We start from the raw sequence: 19,740 nt of genomic DNA, 5'->3' as shown, positions 1-19,740 counted from the left end.
AGGAAATAAGGAGTCAAAATGAAGTTACCGCCCCCCCCCCCCCCCCCCCGGATTAGGAATTTCATGATTTTGAGGGGAAAAAAAATTGGGTAGGGAATTTTATTTTTTGGAAGTATAGTTGAGTCTACCCCCCCCCCCCCCCCCCCCCCCCCCCCCCCCCCCACGGATTAGGAATTTGAAGATTTTTGGAAACTTTAAATTTCCCCTTTTTTTTTTTTTTTTTTTTTTTTTTTTTTTTTTTTTTTTGCTTGTCAAGATTTTTTGGATGGGTCTGGCCCCCCCACTTTCAAAAACGATGCTACGTGCCTGAATGATATTTCATTATTCTGTTTGCCAACCTAAGTTTTTCCCGAAGAATGGTCCAGATTCAATGTCAGTGCCATTGTAAGATCCCGAAGTCTGCATACGCGAAGCTCTCTAGCTCATAGACCCGGCAGACGCTTGAAAGTCGCACATATCTTGCACGTTGGCCGACGATATGTCAAATTTATGATATTGTGTATATAATTTGCTTTAAAATGTAATAAAATATGCCCCAATGTCTTATATTTTCCAGCCTGTTTCCCTCCCAAACAATTGGTCCACATAAATTATCCTGAAAATAAAATCAAGCACAGAAAATACATGTAGGCCTATGTCGCTTCATAAGAAAGAATTGACGTGGTTAAATGACTTAGGAAGGTCCGTATATCGGCAATTTTAAATCATGTAACGTTAACGTTATAAGCACATTTTAAAAAAAAATATTTATATATATTACATGTACATGTGCAACCAGAGACATAAATATAATGAATGTTATATAATTTACGTCTCTGGTGCAACTATGTTAACAGTTTAAATATATTAACCTTAATTATTGTCAATCAAGCCCCACATACTGATATGATAGTGTAAACGAAATTTGATTCATATCGAGAGATAGTTTTTCAGCTTACAGATTAATACTATGTACACGTGAAAAAATTGCTTTTCTTCCGTCAAGTGAATTTGCCCGCCAAATCGTTGTTACGGTCTTATTGCGTAAACAGAATCTCGTAATACCTCGGATTTTTACCCCACTTAAAGAATGACCAATGGAAAAAGTATCATAAACATTGAATCAGTGAAACAGAGATGAAACATAGGGTAGAATACGATGTCATCGAAACAAGTAAGGTAAGGACACTTGTTCTTAATGTATCATGTCGAATAACGAGACCACTGAAGGATTAAATAGTTTTGTTAAGATCCTATTGATGATTTTCGAATTTCCTCTGCATGGTACACATTTAAAGGTACACGATATTACTTCATATATATACCCAACAACACAAATAATGCAGCAATTCAATAAGATATACAAAGTAACAGATTTGTTACACATACAACGCAGATACTTTTTATTTGATTATTCAGCTGCACTGCTGCAGCCTTTTCCTGACCATAGAAATAATTAAATAAGTATTCATAAATCTATTTCATTTATTGAAATGCAGAAGAAAGAATATTATTTCGTTGCAGAATTTGTTGTCTGTATGTGGTAAGTCAAGATAAACATGTAACCATAAAGCCCAAATTTAAATGTAAAAAAAAAATGTCTGGCTGCATGTGCATGGCTTACAAATTTTTCTATGACCGACATGTGTGGCATACAGCATGTCAGCTGTATTAGACAGCATGCATGGCTGATTTGTTTGTTATAATAATTATGTCATTATGTCTGGTTGTTGCGTTCAGATGATGCATCTTAGTCATGTTTTGCTTTAATGTGTTTTTATTGTGTCCATTAAAAAAAACCCACTTTTTGATAAAAAAAAAAAAAAAAAAATAATAATTGTAAATGTAAATCGTTCATATAAAATCAATTTTCATCAGAACTATTTTTCAAATTCATAGATCTTTAATGATATTATTATCTATAGGCCTATATATTTTATCCTTAAATGAATCAAAAATTATTTGGCAAAGTGTATTGTTCACACCAGTACTTTCTCAGTTTAGTTCTGCAATACATTCCCCATATGTTCCCAGCAATTCCTGCATTAATCATAAGCTTTGTCCAGTTCTGAGCATTCAGTGTGTATGTGGTATTTTGAACAATAGAACACTTACAATAGAAAGACTAGAACAAGACATTCAGATATACATAAATATGCATATAGACTTGAGTAGACATTGGAAGAAAGATTGGCATGCAGCCATGTTGAATGAAAGACTTAAATTGACTGTTGAAATTATGGCCTTCCCATTTTGCCATGTGGCTTTACATTATATGCACAGTAAATGGAGTAGTACTTTGGGATTTGCTATTGTCGAATATACTTTTATTTGTTCAGTATTTTGCTGCATTAATTGATCTTTGTCAAAGTGGAAAGACAAAATGAAATAAAAAAATTGTTCAAACTTAATGACTCACCATGTCCATGTTCAAAAAGTAAAATTGAGGAATTAAACTGAATGATCAATACTTTTAAGGACCCTCTCGACAGTGCACGCTGAAGAGTCAGGGTAATTCTGTGCAGTTAAAGTAATCTGCTCTATGACAGAATAGAGTAATTAACTATAATCTTGAGCTCAGCAAGCAGACCAAGAAAGAAAAATGTATTTTTGGGGGTTTTGTTTCTAAGGTAATTTAAAAAACAATCATTGGGCAATATGTAATGCAACTGCCAAATATTTTAATTTTCATTGCAAGATTTTCTTTTCTTTCTCTTTCCTTATTATAAACTTAAAAATTGAAAAAAAAATGGTGTTCCCTTTTTCACAAAAGCAAATTAATTAACTAAGAATCAATATGCATGACATCATTTTATTATTATTTCTTGGCTTTTTACTGTGCATTAGATAATCTATAATGAATTTGATAATTCCATGCGAACATTCTACTAGATTAAGATTTATAAAGAAGTTGTCAATATATACTTTATTTATAATTATGGTTTTTTTTTTTAAAGGATTTTAAGACTCAAAGGGATTTACTGACTCTTATTGACACTTCTTTTTCATTGGTCACCAGAAGTGGGGGGGGGGGGGGGGGGGGGGGGGGGGGGTAACCATAGCATGGTGAAAATAAAATTTATAAACTTTGGGTGTGGAATTATATATAAGTATGATTTTCTCAAATTTAAAAAAAAAAGTTTTAAACTGATCCCCAATAACTGATGGACATAGGCAATTAAATGAATATTTTTTCCATATTGTGATCTGGATTTATTGATTATTCCTTGACCGAGGAAAGGATTTATATATACATGTAATACATGTAACTATTTTTGTCATGTTTAGTTCCTTTAACGAGTTTTTCCTGGATAAAAATTTAATGTGCAAAGCTGTTTCAGCCTGTTTGTGAACTCAGGTTTGAAATGAAATTTAAATTACTCTTTAACTGAAAAAAATCTCATTTATTTTCTTTTAAAACTTGGCATGGGGCATTAAGGTATCATTATGAAGTTGAAATTTTATCATAATCTTAGTTTTAAAACATAGAGAATGTGTTCGGAAATTTTGTTCTTTGGCAAAAATGCACACAATTTTAATATAAACAAAAACGTGCATTCAAATGAGTGGTTTCTTCACTTTTTTTTTTTGGTGGAAGTAAACCTAAATGAAATTGAAATAGATTGATGAGTCTGCATGAGTATTTTACTGTTTAATCATTGGAAAATATAATAACGTGAACCTGAAATTTATTTATACATATTTGTCTAAAAATATTTGATTGTACATATATTCATTTTGCATGGTCTGGCTGCTCTCATTTATTTCAAGAGCAAGTTTGAACAGTCTGAGTAAAATAATCTGTTAATAGGGTGGTTGAAAAGTGAAAGATCTGACTTATACATTATATTCTGTTTATAAGCAGGACCTTGATTTTATGAGTTTCATTTTTAAAGGCATTAGCAAATGAACAGATAAGATGAAAATTGGCTGTTAAAACTGAAGAGTTGTGTATTTTTGTAAATGAAATTTATGAAGCAATTTTTGGGTTAATTGTCAGAATTCACAGTATGTTATATATTAGAGATCTTGGATTGCTTAGTTCTTACTGTAAATGTTGTGATCTATGAGTATTTTCACTAAGTAGTCGACTGCTCATATCTTGTTTCTAAAATGAGAACAGATAGAAAAGTGCTTTAAATGATTAAAGGAATTAGAAATATGTTTATATCTAAGTCTTCACCATTTCCATTTTGTTGACATTGGGCATTTGAGTTGTAGAATAACCTTGCTTTGTCCATATTCTCTCTCCATAGGATGTGAAGTTTAAATATTGAACTGTAAGAATTTATAAGCTAGCTCAGTCGCTCCGCATTAAAATGACAAATGTGTTCGTATTGGAATACCACCTGTGTATAAACCATGAATTTAAATGAAGTTCTGTAGCAATATTAATTATATTCATTTTTGGTAACTAAATCTTCTTCCATTCATGATAATGAATTGTGCAGGGGACATTTAACTTAGAAACAGCACTCAATATACACTACTCTACGCAATTTAGTCTCTTAATAACAATTAGCTTCATACTGCACCCAACCTGCTTAGGATTTTGTTTTTCAAAACATAAAAGCTGCATCAATATTCCCATTTTAGGATCATTTAATGGTGGTAGAGTATGAGGGAAAGGGGAAAAAAATGTGAAAGGTATCGAAGATTGTGTTTGTTTTGAATACAGATCAATGGTTAAGTGATCGCTTTCAGCTGAGCGCGGATTCCTAATTTGTGCTTGGTGACTTGGTTCGGGGGACCTGTTGTTTAAACAATTTACTTGATAGTTTTGAACTTAAGACTAGCATTTCAAGATTACGCTCATCAGTATGGGTTTTCATCGGCTCGATGTATATACACTTACGGATTAAGTGAATAAGACATCCATCAACGGATCTGAGACGTATAGTGGATGAAATCGGAGATATATTGCCAGATGTGATAACCTCTCATTTGTATCAACTGTTTAATTTCAAGAGAATTAAGAGATTTGGAATCATGGATTGGACCTAGTCATGTTGCCAAAAAAAGCCAGGTAAATTTATGTAAAGTTACATGGTATATTATGTTACATAATTGATGCTTTAAATTGCAGTGTTTCGATTAGGCTCTAGCTGTTTCTAACATGTCTAAAGACGGAGAATTTCTCCTTGGCGATGATGAAGCAAAATGCCAGGATTGATTATCTTGTTAAACTATAATGGAAGAAAAAACTAGATCGATGCTGATGATGACTTTGGAAAATGGAAAGGAACTATGCCTGAAATAGAAAGTTATTGACCTAAAATATTCAATATATATATCAATCATTATGATAAAAATTCTTAGCTGTATTCTAAGATCATACATTCAGTGTTCATAGAGAAACAAACATATTTATAGAACGGATTATAAATAGGTTTTTTACATTAAATATTTCCAATCATTTGTATTGGATTATAAGCTAAATTGCAATTCTGCAGGTAAAACCTCCAACCAAAACAAAATTTTGAAAGATAAAAAGAAAAAAAAAAGTTCAGAAACCAAGCGTTCGATCTGACTATCAGGTCAAAATACTACCCTTGGGACCTAGCTTCCTTACCTCTTTACTTCCAAATGGAATTTTGAAGCTGTGTTGTTGATTCATCTGACATTTCATTTATGAATTTTTGGAGTGAGTCTCCTCTATGCAATCACTCACTCAGAGAAAGCAAAGTGGACCTGTGCACTCATACTAGGACTAATGAATCCACAACATAAAATAGTTCTTTGAAAAAAGGAAAAGTGCATGCAGATTGTTATTTATTGAAAGCAAAATTATAGGTATTAATTCAGATGGTGTTAAAAACAAAGATGTTTCCAAGGCCACACCAATATAATTTCTTGTTCGTCGGACCCTGCATGCTCGTATTTTAATAAAACTGTTCAAATAATATAATTAATTTTCCGCATCCAGGAAACTGTGCGCTGTTTTCTGTTCTGTATATCTGCTCTATTTTTCGTATTTTCAATAGTTTTTAATTTATAAATCAGGAAAAAGTAAAAAAAAAAAAAAAATAACCGTCAGCACAAATTTATTTATGTACCATCAAAAAGTATTATTCAATCGCTCGCCACTCAATCCTTTTTCCTTTGAATGGCCCAAAAACATATTTGCATTCTTACTTATTATTCACCATTAGAGGTGTGATAGATTTTACCCAGTTTTTGCTAGTATTTAATGATATTTCTAAAATAGCAGTTGAAATCTCATGAGCGTATAGCAGAGACTAAATAAATCCCCTTCAGATAAGCTGTAACATCTGACATTGGATTGCATGAAATATAAGCAATCAATGTAGAAATAATGGTCAAAAAATAATCTGACAAAAAAATCAACTCCCAAGTTTCACTGCTTTGATTATTTTTGTTATGTCATAATGGTCTTAATGACCAAGTGTCACTGTACAGGGATTTAAGATTGACAATGAAATAAATGACCCCTTCTTGATCCTCTTTAAATTTTGTCTTTATACCTAAAGCTCCTCTCTTTCTCTCTCTCTCTCTCTCTCTCTCTCTCTCTCTCTCTCTCTCTCTCTCTCTCTAAGATTGTGTATTGGACAATCAAATCATAGAATCAGATTCCGTCTGTCATGTTTTGAGATAGGATAGAGATTATGACATGTAAGGTCACGACTGAAACTTGTTAAGTACAATGATTGTAATGATAGTACACAACACATACAGCATATCTATCTTGATTGGTTCTGTTTATGATGATAATCTTTTAAAAATGTTTACTGCTGAATTAAAAAATAAAACCAAGAAAATCAATACATGGAGAATAACGAGAGAAAAATCCCACACAGCTAGAAAGCCTAAATTTTCCACATTTTTTATTGTTTTTGGAGGGGAGGGGGGGGGGTTAAGTTTCATTCTTGATTAGATAAAGATAATGCCCTCCCAAATAGGAAAAGATAATACTGAAGGTTAATACAAAAGGATTTAAATCAATTAAAGACAATGGTAATCCAAAATGACAGGATTTTAAGGCGTATAAGACAAAACCAGATTTGGGTCAAAGACCTACCAGTGTTCCATTTCAATCTAAGCTCTTTTCTTATTATATTGGACATTCTTGTAGAAACTGACACTGTTATCTTCTGAAAAAATCTCTCCGAGATCAATATTCAAACAAAAATATAATGCTTTGAAACTGTGCAGGGATATCCGCATATATTTAAACAGTCTCAACGTAAAAGTTATGGTGCCAGTATAGGCTGTTTACATTAATATCTTTGTGACTTGATCAACTGTCGTAGAGACAGAGCTGACTTAATATTACCTTCCAAATCAGACCTTTAATATCTGATTATTAAAAAGTAAAGTCCTGTACAATAGACATTGGCCTCATGCATGGCAGCCATAAGCTGATTTTCAGGGCAAAGCCTTTGTTTGCAGGTTTGAAATTGTTTCCTTTCAATTTCATTCTGGAAACTTAAATAGGTGTAAAATCATCGCAGTTAATAAATCGCCAGTGTGTGTAAAGAAGATTTCATATTGGGCATCTCGTTGCTACGTAAATTGAACATTATTATAATTTTTTTTTCGGAATCTATACGTGTGAATATGCGATGGTTTTTTGGTATTCTGAAGTGTTATGAAAGTGAATTTGATTGTTAACGGATTTGTGAAACATGTCGGTATCAGCTGTTCCCACAGTTGAGGCAGACCCATTCGGTGGCAACCATAGGCTCAGGTAACTGTCAAATGAAAATACTTATTGAAACTACAAGTGTTAAAGTTTAATAATGTACATGTACCGGTACTATAATTCTGACAGTTATAAAATCTGTTCCAAATGTCGTTGTTCCATTTGTTCAAGCTGTGAGACTACAAAAGTTAGCAAAATAGATTAAACATGGTTCATAGAAATTGATTCATGCCAGATTTTCTCATTAAACTCATAAATGGTATTGTGAATTTAAAATAATTATAATTATTTTATGAGGAAGTTCAAAAGGAATGAAAGTGTATCTATATACATGTAATACGTACACAAAAGTGGTGTTTATCTTGCAGTACTCTGATGTCACTAAAGTGCTTACCGGTACCTCCATGGGTCAAAAATAGTTTTAGTAACTTTCTTACATAAAGGAATTAGTCCTTTCATTTAGTTTAATACTTTCATACAAACAATTTAAGAGATTCAGAAAGAGATATATATACAGGTTTGAACACTTAGAGACTGCTCTGTTTGCTGGTTCATACATCATGAAGGAAGCAATCATCGCAGAAATGATTTACATACCATGATGTTCTGGGTTATGTATTTACAGTCAAATTCAATAAGTTCGCCCAGTGAATCTCAGAAAAAGCAAAGTTTTGTAAAGACCCTGTCAAAACTCTTAACAAATCATTGCAAACTTTTACGATTGTAACAAACTTGGTTATAATGAATCCTGTAGATGTGAAAAATAATGAATTCGCTAACAACGAGTTGTTGTAGAGTTATAAAATATAATGATACCAATTGAAATAATTGTATGAATGAATTTATTTTCAAAAAAATCCCCATATTTACTAACCATATTTTAGATTTCTAGAGAAGGTACATGTATTTTATTTCATGCCTCAATAAAAACAAATGGTAGTCATCTAGAAGAAAAGCTTAAATACTGGGTATTCATCATGTTATTACAGAAGTTGTCAAGTTTTTGTGACTATGCTTACAGTTAAGGTTAGCTGAGACCAATTAACAAACATTAACAATTATTCTGATATTTTTATACAATACAGTTCTGAAGTAAATGAAAATACATATGCACTGTAACATGTTGTCTACATGTAGCAATTTACTGCTATTTACATGTACTTTTCTCTAAATCAATTTAAATCCCACCTTTTTATTTGCCTACCTTAGAAGTTGGAGATATATTAAGTAAATGTACTTTTAAAGTTACATGCAACGATATATTTTAGTCTTAAGGGTTTTACAGCTGATCATAAACAATGTACATAAATCCTGGGTCTTATTAAAACTCTATCAATTATTTGACCATTGATCAATGTAGAGGTAATGTCAAATATTGACCCTTGGGTGTATAAAAGCCTCTTTTTGAAAAGTTATTTATATCTGCCGGTAGATCTAAAACTACCTAAAATGAGTCTTATACCTTAAGCTCCATTTAACTCTCAAATTAACAAATTTATATTTGGTAAAATCATTTTACCCCTATCACAACTTACTAGATATTATCACTTATTTGCTTTATTATTTACTGTCTACAGATGTTGTTAAAGTCGATAGAAGGTGAAGCGATTTAAGCCAAGCTTTCCATTTACTTTTACAACCTAATATGTTTCCATAGACAGTCAGTAAAAAATCTAATGAGTATTTTGTTTTTTTGAGGACCCAAACTTTTTTAATCTATTAATAAATTGAATAAAAAGTATAATGAAAAAATTGTTACAGTAACAATGTTGTCATTTATTACCTGTATTTGCTATTTGCATACTATATACTGTGGTTTCATCAATATTTGTTTAATACCAATTTTCGTGGATTTTGTTATAAGGTTTATCCACAAAATTAAGTGTTCATAGAAGTGCAATTTCTATTCACATTTCGTACTGATAGGGTCATTGACCACAAATTTATGTATCCTTGAAACTGTGATTTTCACTTTATATCCACGAAAATTGATACCCTTGAATATTAATGAAACCACAGTACCAGATGATACATGTGATACATTTTATCCAATGACTTTGCGACATTTTAATCCAAAATTATAAATGCTGAGTAGCATCTGTGGATAAAAATTGTGACATTAAAACTGATGCAATTATTGGTGGCATGTCAATGCAAGTTGTTCTGCCACTGTTGGAGGATCTGAAAATTATGAATTGTACATTGAAGCTCACAAAACAAAGTACACGTACAATGGTTTTCTAAAGAATCACTGTACTGAAAACACTTCACACAAGCATTATTCATCCAACAGACTTCATCGTTTTAGTAATAGCCTAGTAACAGGTGAACCAATTGCACAGTGAATGAGAAACTTGGTTTTTCAAATGATAGACTAACAATTGTGTAGCGACCATGTTAAAGCAAGTCAATTTGTCCTTTTCATGGTTGGTAGTTGTCTTGTGAATCAGGTTCAACATACAGTGTACTCAATGGAAATTAACAGATTGGTCAAGTACATGAAATGAACAGCATATTCATGCAAACATGTAGGTTCTGCACTTTTGTAAACACTCTAGGTCCAGAGGTGTTTGTTCCAATGACTTCAAAGTAATAAAAATTATTACACATATCACAAGGAAGGCATACGGTACAAACAATTAAAAATAATTTGAACAATTGGCTATATACTTTGAACATTCCAATTGTAAGTGGTTGATGTTCTAAGAAAATTTGACTTGTTCACAGAACTTTTTTATTGAGTATTGCGTGATAGTCAGACCAGCTCAAGCTGTCGCCAGATTGCATAGTTGGTAAAACACTTGTCTAGAGATTTAAGGGGCCTGGGTTTGAATCCGAGTCTAGTCTGTCATTATTTCTCCCATCCTGTTAGGCTGTTACAACTGTAATTTTTCGTTCTCAAGAATTTTTGGGTCCGAAGAACTTTCTTGTTCTCTGGATGTTCAGAGGTTACTGTATTTTATTAAGTCTACTGTATTTTATTGAGTGTACTGTTTTTTGTTCTGTGGATTTCTGATTGTACTGTACACGTATTTCTGTAGGTGGTCTAAGACTGCCCGCAGTCTCCCTGAGAGTTCTCGACGCCCTCAGTTACAGCGGGAGTGGACCTTCCATTCCATTGACGCCGAGGACCTGACCAATGCCGCAATCCCCTACCGCTTACCACGCATAGACACCCCCAGAGACTCTTTCTGTAGATTTGAGCATGATCCAGAGAATGTGTGGACTCGCCATGGTTACCAAAACCAGATCAAGTAAGTGGCTATTTTTGTGTTGTGAGTTAAGTTCTCTTACCAAAAAGCGTTTTGTTTTATAAATACAGTTGAACTTCGATATCTCCAACACCGTTATCGCAAATACAATGGATATGTCGAAGTTAGTCTCTAGTCCCATTAACTTTTTTAAAAACTAATTTGCCCTCAATATCTCGAATACTCGGATATCTCAAAGTTTTTAAACAGTCCCATCTAGTTCGAGATAACAAAGTTTGACTGTACTTGTCTTGGGAGTAGGACATTAATTTTTAATTGGTTTCATATCGTGTGTTAAAGAAAATCCTCATTTCCAGACACTCTCCTATCAATCAGTCAAGTGATTAATAAATAGTATTGCTTTAAGTTTTAAAGCGTTTGTTAAAAAAAAAAAAAACAACTTTTGAATTAAACTGTAGATTTTTTTTCATCTTCATTTTGCCCCCTTAAAGTCAAACATCTAAAATTCTTCTGAGGTGGACCCTGCTCATGTAGCATAAACAGTGAAAAATCATCATTGATTAAATATTTATTATAAATACGTCCTCAAAGTAGTACACAAAGTGAAGCTGTAAGAAACTTGTGCCATGTATCTTTGTGATTATTCAGTATATATTCAGTCATTGGTAATATGTCTATTTGGAAGAAATTGAATAGAAAGAATCAATAAGTACTGGAAGGATTTGTTCGGTGCTATATCCTAAACAGCCATAAAGTTATAAACTGAAATAAAACTGTATTTACTGTATATGAGGCTGAAAATAAGTACCGGTAATTTGTAATTAATAAGGTCAATTGCTGATTTCTTTTTGTTTTTGTTTTGTCTTTTACAAAGCAACTATTATAGAATGATTTAGATTAATGATATTTTAATTTCATTGAGTGTATTTAACAACTGCATCAGAGCTCTAGGATTCATGAAAATTTATCATTTTTATTAATATTTTTATTGAATGATTACATTTTAAAAGCAGTTTGAATATATTTTATCCAACAACACCTAAAGCCTACAATTAAGTGAGAAATTTAGGGCTATTGTCATTTTGAGAGGAGCTGATTAAAAAACAAGAAAGCTTTTTTTCCAAAAATACTGGTAAGTGAGTAGGGTAAAAACCTATTAGAAGCTCAAATGAGACATATTTTCACATGTCTCAAGTCCAAGAAAGATTGATATATAAAATTTATCAAAACCTGCTGATTTTTAAGTAACAGTCATTCTATATTATGTTTTTTCAACAAGGCAAGTCAATTTTGACCCATAAATTGGCAGAAAAAAGGGTTAAATTCTTTGAAGACTATTGATCTGACATACACTATATTCAGTAAGCAAGTCAAGTTTACCAGTCCTAGTTAGAGCTAACAATCTTTAAAACGTTTGTACTTGAGGAGTATATGATTACCGGTAATAGAAACTGAATTATTGGCCATGGTTTTTCTTGCATGATATAACACTACCCCTATTTCAATAGAAAAGTGGCCTTTAAATCTTAGGCTATTGCTACAAACTTTATTTCACTTGACAGTATTAAAAAAGTAAAAATGTGTGTACTCAGGTTATTTTGCTCTAATTCATTAAGAATACAATTGAACTTGTTAAGCAGAAATTCCCTCAATTTTATCAGTTTTACATTGCCTGCCATGATTTTTCTGAAGTCATTAATAAATATTTATCATTTAATATTTATCATTCAACTGGGATTGTTATATGCATATTTTTAATTTTGCTAGTTTTTAATATAAAAAAAATAATAAACTGTATATGGACCAGCTAGTGAACTTGTTTCACAGAGTGAAATGTTTAGATAATGTGAATTTAAATCAGTACGTGTTATCAGTCTGTCTGTCTGTATGCTGTATGCAGTCATTTTCTTTAGGTTGTACGGTACTTCGGTAACAGAACTATTTTACTCTGCATCATTAAATAAAATGATGTTCAGGGTTATAAGAGGTCAGCAGGCCATGGTGATCATTAATTTAAATATCAAATAATGATAGATATAGACATTCATTCATTTTGTGGATTGTATTGTGGAGATTTTTAGAGTTGTAGAGAGGTCTGGTATAGAACTACGGTAATAGGGTCACATGATATATTGTACAGGTACATGAAGCGAATACATTGATGCCCAGCTTGGTATGCACCATATTTGTGTTGTTGTTGTTGTTTATTTTGTTTCATTAAATGCATAATGTTCAGATGAGGGAAAAGAGTACTATAGTGCACTATTATGTGTGGCCTTGTTCATGTTCATCCAAAGTTCATACTACTACCAGTAGATATGGTCTTATCTGACAGGTTCTTTCAAACATGTATCAGAATTTTCCAAAATTTCATTTGTCAAAGAGTATTAATGATAAATATGTAGGCATTAATTGTATAAACTGAGTCAGGTAGCTTATAATAAACAAGTTAAACATTTTAAGCCTGAGTAATTCACCTTTGCTTGAATGTCACAATGTGAGCTTATTATTTCATCAACTTTTATTGATTGGTTATAAGATCATTGTGAAATGAAGAAGCAGCAGACAGCATCCTGTATTTTTGGCTGTGTATTGTAGAATCCCAGGGGAGCTGGGGCCCACTGTCCGGATGCTGAATCCTCCCCAGACGTACGCCCAGGCAGAGCGACAGATGAACCTGGTGGTGCCCAAGTTCAAGAATGCTGCCATCACCCCAACCATGCGGCCCGTCCACTGGACACCACCCCACAAAGACATTGATGATGTTCAAGTATATAAAAGGTTAGATATTTTTCCAAAATTTTATTGGAATATTTGATTGAACATATATTTTTATAACATTTGCATGCGAGATATGTAAATCCAAGTCAGGCTGTTTTACTTTTAAACTAATAAAATATTGTTTCATTTTACTAGTATTTACACATAATTATGAATGATATTTTTTTTTTTTATTTTCACATAATTATGAATGATATGGTTTTTATAAAAAGTAAAATGATTACATTTTTTGCTGTGCCAGTAATTCTAAAACATGGCTTGTACGTATGATAAGGAGCTTAGAGTTATCCCTCTTGGTATACACTTGTACATGTATTCATTACAGAAACTTGCTGAGGTATTGATATAAGCTATTCTTGCAGCTTCTATTTTATATAGATCCAAAATATCTTGATTTCTATCAACATGATTATCTTATCTCCTTTTTTTCAAAAGACATTTCTTCTGATCCATGTAAATCAAGTCTGAAACAGACTTTAATATGCTTTGAATCCTTGAAATGGCTAGATCTATGCCTCTATCCTATAGCCATACATATTATCTGCTGCTATGTGTAATTCTAGTTTCAATAGTCCATGAACTCATGCACCTACCCATATAGCTACGAATTCCCTGCCTTTTCCCTGTAATGTTAACCTTGAACTCCATGTAACCTGTACCTCATGTACATGTATTTTATAATATCTAAACACATATTTTACATGTAATTCATACCTTTGTGGTAATACATGTATTGATTTTTACAACATATAAACCTGCAGAGTATATTGTATTTTTAGGTATTTTACATGTGAGGTAGATTTAATTATCTTCCATTCTACCTATATTAATTGTACAAATTACCTGTACCAGTAAATACATTCTAGAGCACCTTTGCATGCCTGTAATGTGTGCAAGTGTTTATCAGATCAGGATGTGTGTGAGAGAGAGAGAGAGAGAGAGAGAGATTTATGTTCTATCCATATTAAACAAAGCAGTAGCTAGCTCTGTGCATATTGTTTGATGTTAATCCCGTTATATGGATATAATTAATAGTTGTGTTCCCACCCTAGGTAAAAATTCATTACTGCATGTGGAGTGGACAAGACTACCAGTGTGTAGTTCTTGTGTGATATGTATAGGAGGAGAGGGTCTTTAAGGACAATCTGATTAGAGTGAAATGTCTAATCTTTCATGAAAAATGATATTTTGCTTCACAGATGTTTCAAAAATAAATTGTAAGGTGTGGAGAAAAAGATTTTTTTTATGTTGATATTTACAAATACTAATGGAATTTTATGAAGATATCCTCTTTCATATAATTGTTGTAGCACAAAATTGTATTGAAAAATATCTGTTATGTGAAACATCATGCACTAGTGTTTTTTTTAAGTTATCATTTATTATTATTTTTTTTTTATTAAAACAATATACATTTGTACGTATATGTATGAGATATATTTTGAAAGAAGTATCAGGCCAAGTATATACCAGCGATTCAAAGGCAAACATTTTCAAGATATCTTGAGATTTGCCATCTTGAATATGTATGCATACTCTGCATTAATTTTGAAATTGTTCCAATCAGAGATTCAAGAGACTTTCAAATTCAATTTTGATGATATTTATTTTTGACTAGACAGTTAACTTATAAAGCTACATGAAACTCTTATTCAATGTAAATATGTTATAAATCCTTCAATCAACTAATAAAACATGTACATATTCAGTATATAATTAATGAAGTGATGTAATTTCTAGTCCTGTGAACTCTAATTGCTTTTAAAAATAAAATTGTGTTTTGTTGCAGCATGATCTCAGCCGTGCGTAACAAGCACCTGGAGCTGGAGGGGAACCGCCCAGAGCCCACCCCCTCCCCCATCTCCCGCTGCGAATCTCCCGCCAAATCTGTCAAGAGCATCCACTGGATGCTTGGCAGTAACAAGCACCCGTCCTTTGATGTGAAGGTGAGTGGTTGTAGGGAAAAACCAGAATGGCAGTCTGTGTAAATCAAGGTGTTTGTGAATTTGTATATGTAAGCATTCACATGTATAATATGTAATTAATCAGCTACCGAACAACTTATCGACATACTTTATGTCTGATAACTATTATGATAAAGAATAAGATCTTGGAAAAGTGGTGATCAGTAAATTGTGTTCAACATAGTTTTTGCATCATTAATTCAAGGGTCTGTTTTTATGCTAGTGATCATGTTGATTTAGTATGTCACATGAAAAAATTTGACTGTATTTTTGTGATATTCACATATGACAGAATATCATTGATATACATGCCTAATCTAATTCAAGTGTAGATGATATATTTTAAATCATTGTAACAGTTCTATCTATGTGTTAATCTCATTTTACTTTCAGGGAAGAGGGCGTAATCAAGGGCCTTACTCCAGAGAATTCACCGTCAGATGCACGGCCCCAAGCAACTGGATGAGAATGAAATGGGGGAGGGCTAATACAGTCTATCACTGATGACATCACTTCCAGTAGCACTGATGACATCAGTGTCTGTTATCATCATATCAGTGCAAGTGCACTTAAAAAATCTTTATCATGTGCTATATACAGAAGAAGGATTTCAAAGCTACCTTGAAGAGTGTAGAGGAAGCAGAATCATTCATCAAGGCTGTTATTGGTGTATCAGCTATCAAGTTCAAGAGTTATATTTTTTACTTTTTAAAATTGTTATTTCTTCTTTTAAGGATCTGTTACTTATATTTTTTTTTGGGGGGGGGGTTATTTTTTTTAAAGACAATTTTTTATTACATTGTTCAATGTTTACCAGTATTAAAGATGACTTCAAAGGTATCCTTTGATCAAAGACAAACTACAATGTCCTAGGAGATGTTTACTTTAGAACAGAAAATCATGGAAATTATTCCCAAATCAAACCAATCTGATTCAGCAGTAAATGACTTCAATTTGAGGATTGTAATTGCAAGGGATATTTCCTTGGTATAAAGATTTCCCACAGACTTGGACATTTGTAGCTGCAGAAATGGTGAATAAGGTTTTTTTGTTTCAATTACATGTAGTCCAACTCATTTGTCAGTGGACCAAGAATTATTTTGCACTTCAGAGCTTAGCAGGCCTTTGATTAATTTACAACAGACATTTCAAGTCTGTCAAATACAAATGAATGGGTTTTTATTTGATTAATTATCTCAAAACATCTTTGTTGATCAGAGTCATCATCACCAACTGTATAATGCTACATGTTTTCGTTTTCTCAGAATGCTGATATTTGATTAATTATTACAATCGTATGATATTTATTTTTTTTTAGTAGCCTGTGATTTAATTAATTTATTTATGATGAGCGAGAGTGATTTTTCTCTTGTTTTCAGTAGCTGTTAAAAGATTGATAATAACAAATGAATTATTAGTACACTGTATTATTTGTGTCGACCAATATTTGACTGATTGTCTCATGTAAATGTACTCATTGAAAACGATCTGGACTGTTTGTTGCAGGTACAGTGTAGTTGGGGGGAGGGGTGTCTGCTTGGGGGTTTTCCATGTTATTTTATTAAAGGTAGATTTCTAATTAAAAGCTAGGAAATAATATCCAAATCTTGCTTTTATATTTCAGACAGTTTTGAACTACCGTATAAGAAATTATAACAAAATATTGGTGCTCGCGATTTGATACTAAACAGTGGAGTCGCAGAATTAAGTACTTGCGTAAAATAAGGAATTTACAGTATATTACAAGGAGGTTTAATCAATGTAAACTCAGTCAAGTTGTAGATGTTTTTTATGTTTTAAAACATATTATTGGTGGGTCTCTCTCTCTCTCTCTCTCTCTCTCTCTCTCTCTCTCTCTGTGCACTTAAATAAATGTAGATAAATCCACGTAAGCACAAGCAGGACATTTTGATTGTTTTGTACTAAATTGAAATATTTTTTACATTTATTTATATTTTCTTTCATATCTGGTTGGACAGATAAAATAAATATCCAGTTCTAATAGGATTATCCATCTATTTGGCATAAAGCTATTTCTATCTCAGAAATTTTAAAGATATTTTACTGATATTCATTTGACACATTTATTAATGAGCACATGTGTAGGTAAAATGAACATTTTTAAATTTAGTCATAACTAAACCCTTAAAGTGCAACCCTGTCATAAAGGCTGTACGTGTCTTGATGATAAAGAATGTCCAAAAATTGCCACGTCTTTCTGTCTATCTATCTAAAGATAGTGGGGTTTTTTTTTTCAATGATGTATGTGTCTCCACTGAGAAATACAAATTTATTGAATGTTATTTTTTTTTAATACCAAAAAAGGCCATTTTCCTTGTTTCACCCTTACTATTTATTATCGCATTCTATTATTTCCATGATGATGTGATCATTGTGATGTCTGTCCCTGGTTATTTGAGATTTCCTTTCTCGGCAGAGCTGTTTTTCAATACTTATTATGATGGTTGCATGTTACAATGCCGAATTAATTGTGCTGTCAATGTTCTTGGTATGAAATGGAATCGCTAGCTATCAGTTTTCAATTTCTCATTAATATTTGTATACGACGAAACTTGAGAAATGCAACAGTATATATCAATTTTCTTCTAACCTACAAAATATTGATTATCTTAAATACAGGTATTTTATTTTTTCCCTTTTACTCATCAGCTAAAGACAGTACTGTAAATAGAAGACTTTTATTTTTAATTTACCTATAAAAGTACATATGTAATATACGTGTAATATGTAATGTAGAGTTTTTTTTGAAAGTCTTCTATGTAAACAATGTTACATGAACTTTGTAAAAGGTGAATTTTATCAATGCAATTTTTGTCTGTAGAATATTATACCAGTGATATGGTTGTAAAATACTGATCGAATCAAGATAACACATGGGCTTGCATCAAAAATAAGTATAGGTAAGCAGTACTTGTACAGATTTTAAAAGTGAAACCCATCAAATTTCAAGATTATTTGATATGAAAGTCGATTTTAACATTGAATGGTTCACTATTTTTGTACATGTACATGTATTTAAAAGTGCCTACAAAATTTTTGATTACTTTTCAGTGTAATAAACATATAGATTAGAATTAAAAATATTTCAAGAACATATTTGGCATACTGTTAACAATCCTGCATCAAAAGAACAATTGTTATTCAGAATATCTTTCTTACTCTGTATCCATGGGGGGGGGGGGGGGGGGAGAGAGGATGATTTTAATAAAAGTAGATCTTATTTTTTAAACTATATAAATAGTACAAGACACTACATGCATTTTGAAAGAAAAGTTTTAAGCATTTTTTAAAAATGCTTGTACACGAATATGCCAAATATAGATTCCATCAAATTTACTTGTCATTGAAATCATGTAGTATAGCTTACACTGTTGGAATTTTCAATTCATTTTAAGTGCTCTTGGGCATCATTTTGATCGCAGAATAATGAACATTGGGTATTTTATTTCTGATTATTTAGTACCAAGAACAGTATTTTATAAGCATTGCTAGCTAGGCCTTATTTGTCAAATTCTATTTTCGTTTATTTTGACTAGACAGGGATTTTGTTTTTTTACTGTGAGTTTAGATCTTGAAGAGACATGCCAGACATAAACTATATTAATATATGTGGACAGTTATAAAAACAGAATCTACTGAGTGTTGTTTTTCATGATACAGAATTTGATTCGTCGCTAGACTTGTAATTATTTTTTGGGGCTTTGCTGTATTAACGAGTATATCATATTATTCTTCTACCGTAGATATTTTTATAGGAGCCGAGTTCATTAAAGATTCCCTCTGATCACATTCACCCGTTATTTACCAGTGTCAACCGCCGATACATTCATATTTCACTTATATTTCCAATTATTGTTTTCTCTTCTTTCTCTGATTTTATTTTTTGTAAAGGATGTCTGACTCTTGTTGTGATGATACAGACAAGTCTGTAAATGAGATTGTTCAATAAATGACCATATTTATTTAATAATAATTTGCTCTGATTTGTTTGTTCAGTCTAAAAATTGAAAAATTGTGACAAAATATATACATCTAAATGTAAAAAAAAAATATGATTATTAATTTTTAGAATTCAGTGCAGCGAGACACTGATAAAAGCCACTGGTTTGACCTTAATAAT

The 19,740-nt window shown here is 32.0% G+C and overlaps 1 protein-coding gene across 5 annotated transcripts; it reads left to right on the top strand.

Annotated features, from left to right (window-relative positions):
- The first annotated feature begins 995 nt into the window (after positions 1-995).
- LOC128155256 (uncharacterized) lies at positions 996-19,593 on the top strand. Of its 5 annotated transcripts, none has more exons than XM_052816873.1 (6): positions 996-1,153; positions 1,504-1,522; positions 10,684-10,896; positions 13,453-13,635; positions 15,425-15,581; positions 15,993-19,593. In XM_052816873.1, the coding sequence occupies exons 1-6, from the start codon at positions 1,117-1,119 to the stop codon at positions 16,101-16,103; spliced, it is 720 nt and encodes a 239-aa protein (XP_052672833.1). In that variant the 5' UTR covers positions 996-1,116; the 3' UTR covers positions 16,104-19,593. The 5 variants fall into 5 exon arrangements, with proteins under 5 accessions (XP_052672833.1, XP_052672834.1, XP_052672836.1 ...); XM_052816876.1 differs by lacking the exon at positions 1,504-1,522 and adding an exon at positions 4,948-5,005 and having other exon boundaries at positions 1,136-1,153; XM_052816874.1 differs by lacking the exon at positions 1,504-1,522 and having other exon boundaries at positions 1,012-1,158.
- Positions 19,594-19,740: the final 147 nt, after the last annotated feature.

The sequence above is a fragment of the Crassostrea angulata genome, chromosome 7, assembly GCF_025612915.1.
Source record: "Crassostrea angulata isolate pt1a10 chromosome 7, ASM2561291v2, whole genome shotgun sequence".
In the NCBI taxonomy this organism is placed as follows: Eukaryota; Metazoa; Mollusca; class Bivalvia; order Ostreida; family Ostreidae; genus Magallana; species Magallana angulata.
The sequence above is the reverse complement of the archived record's forward strand: the minus strand, read 5'-3'. Positions and strand labels throughout refer to the sequence as shown.

Bases quoted from the DNA above. Each gene is read 5' to 3' on its own strand.
- LOC128155256 (XM_052816872.1), top strand. From the start codon at position 7,626: ATGTCGGTATCAGCTGTTCCCACAGTTGAGGCAGACCCATTCGGTGGC. The intron at 7,688-10,683 runs GTAACTGTCAAA...GTATTTCTGTAG, and splicing joins GGTGGCAACCATAGGCTCAG to GTGGTCTAAGACTGCCCGCA. The intron at 13,636-15,424 runs GTTAGATATTTT...GTTTTGTTGCAG, and splicing joins GATGTTCAAGTATATAAAAG to CATGATCTCAGCCGTGCGTA.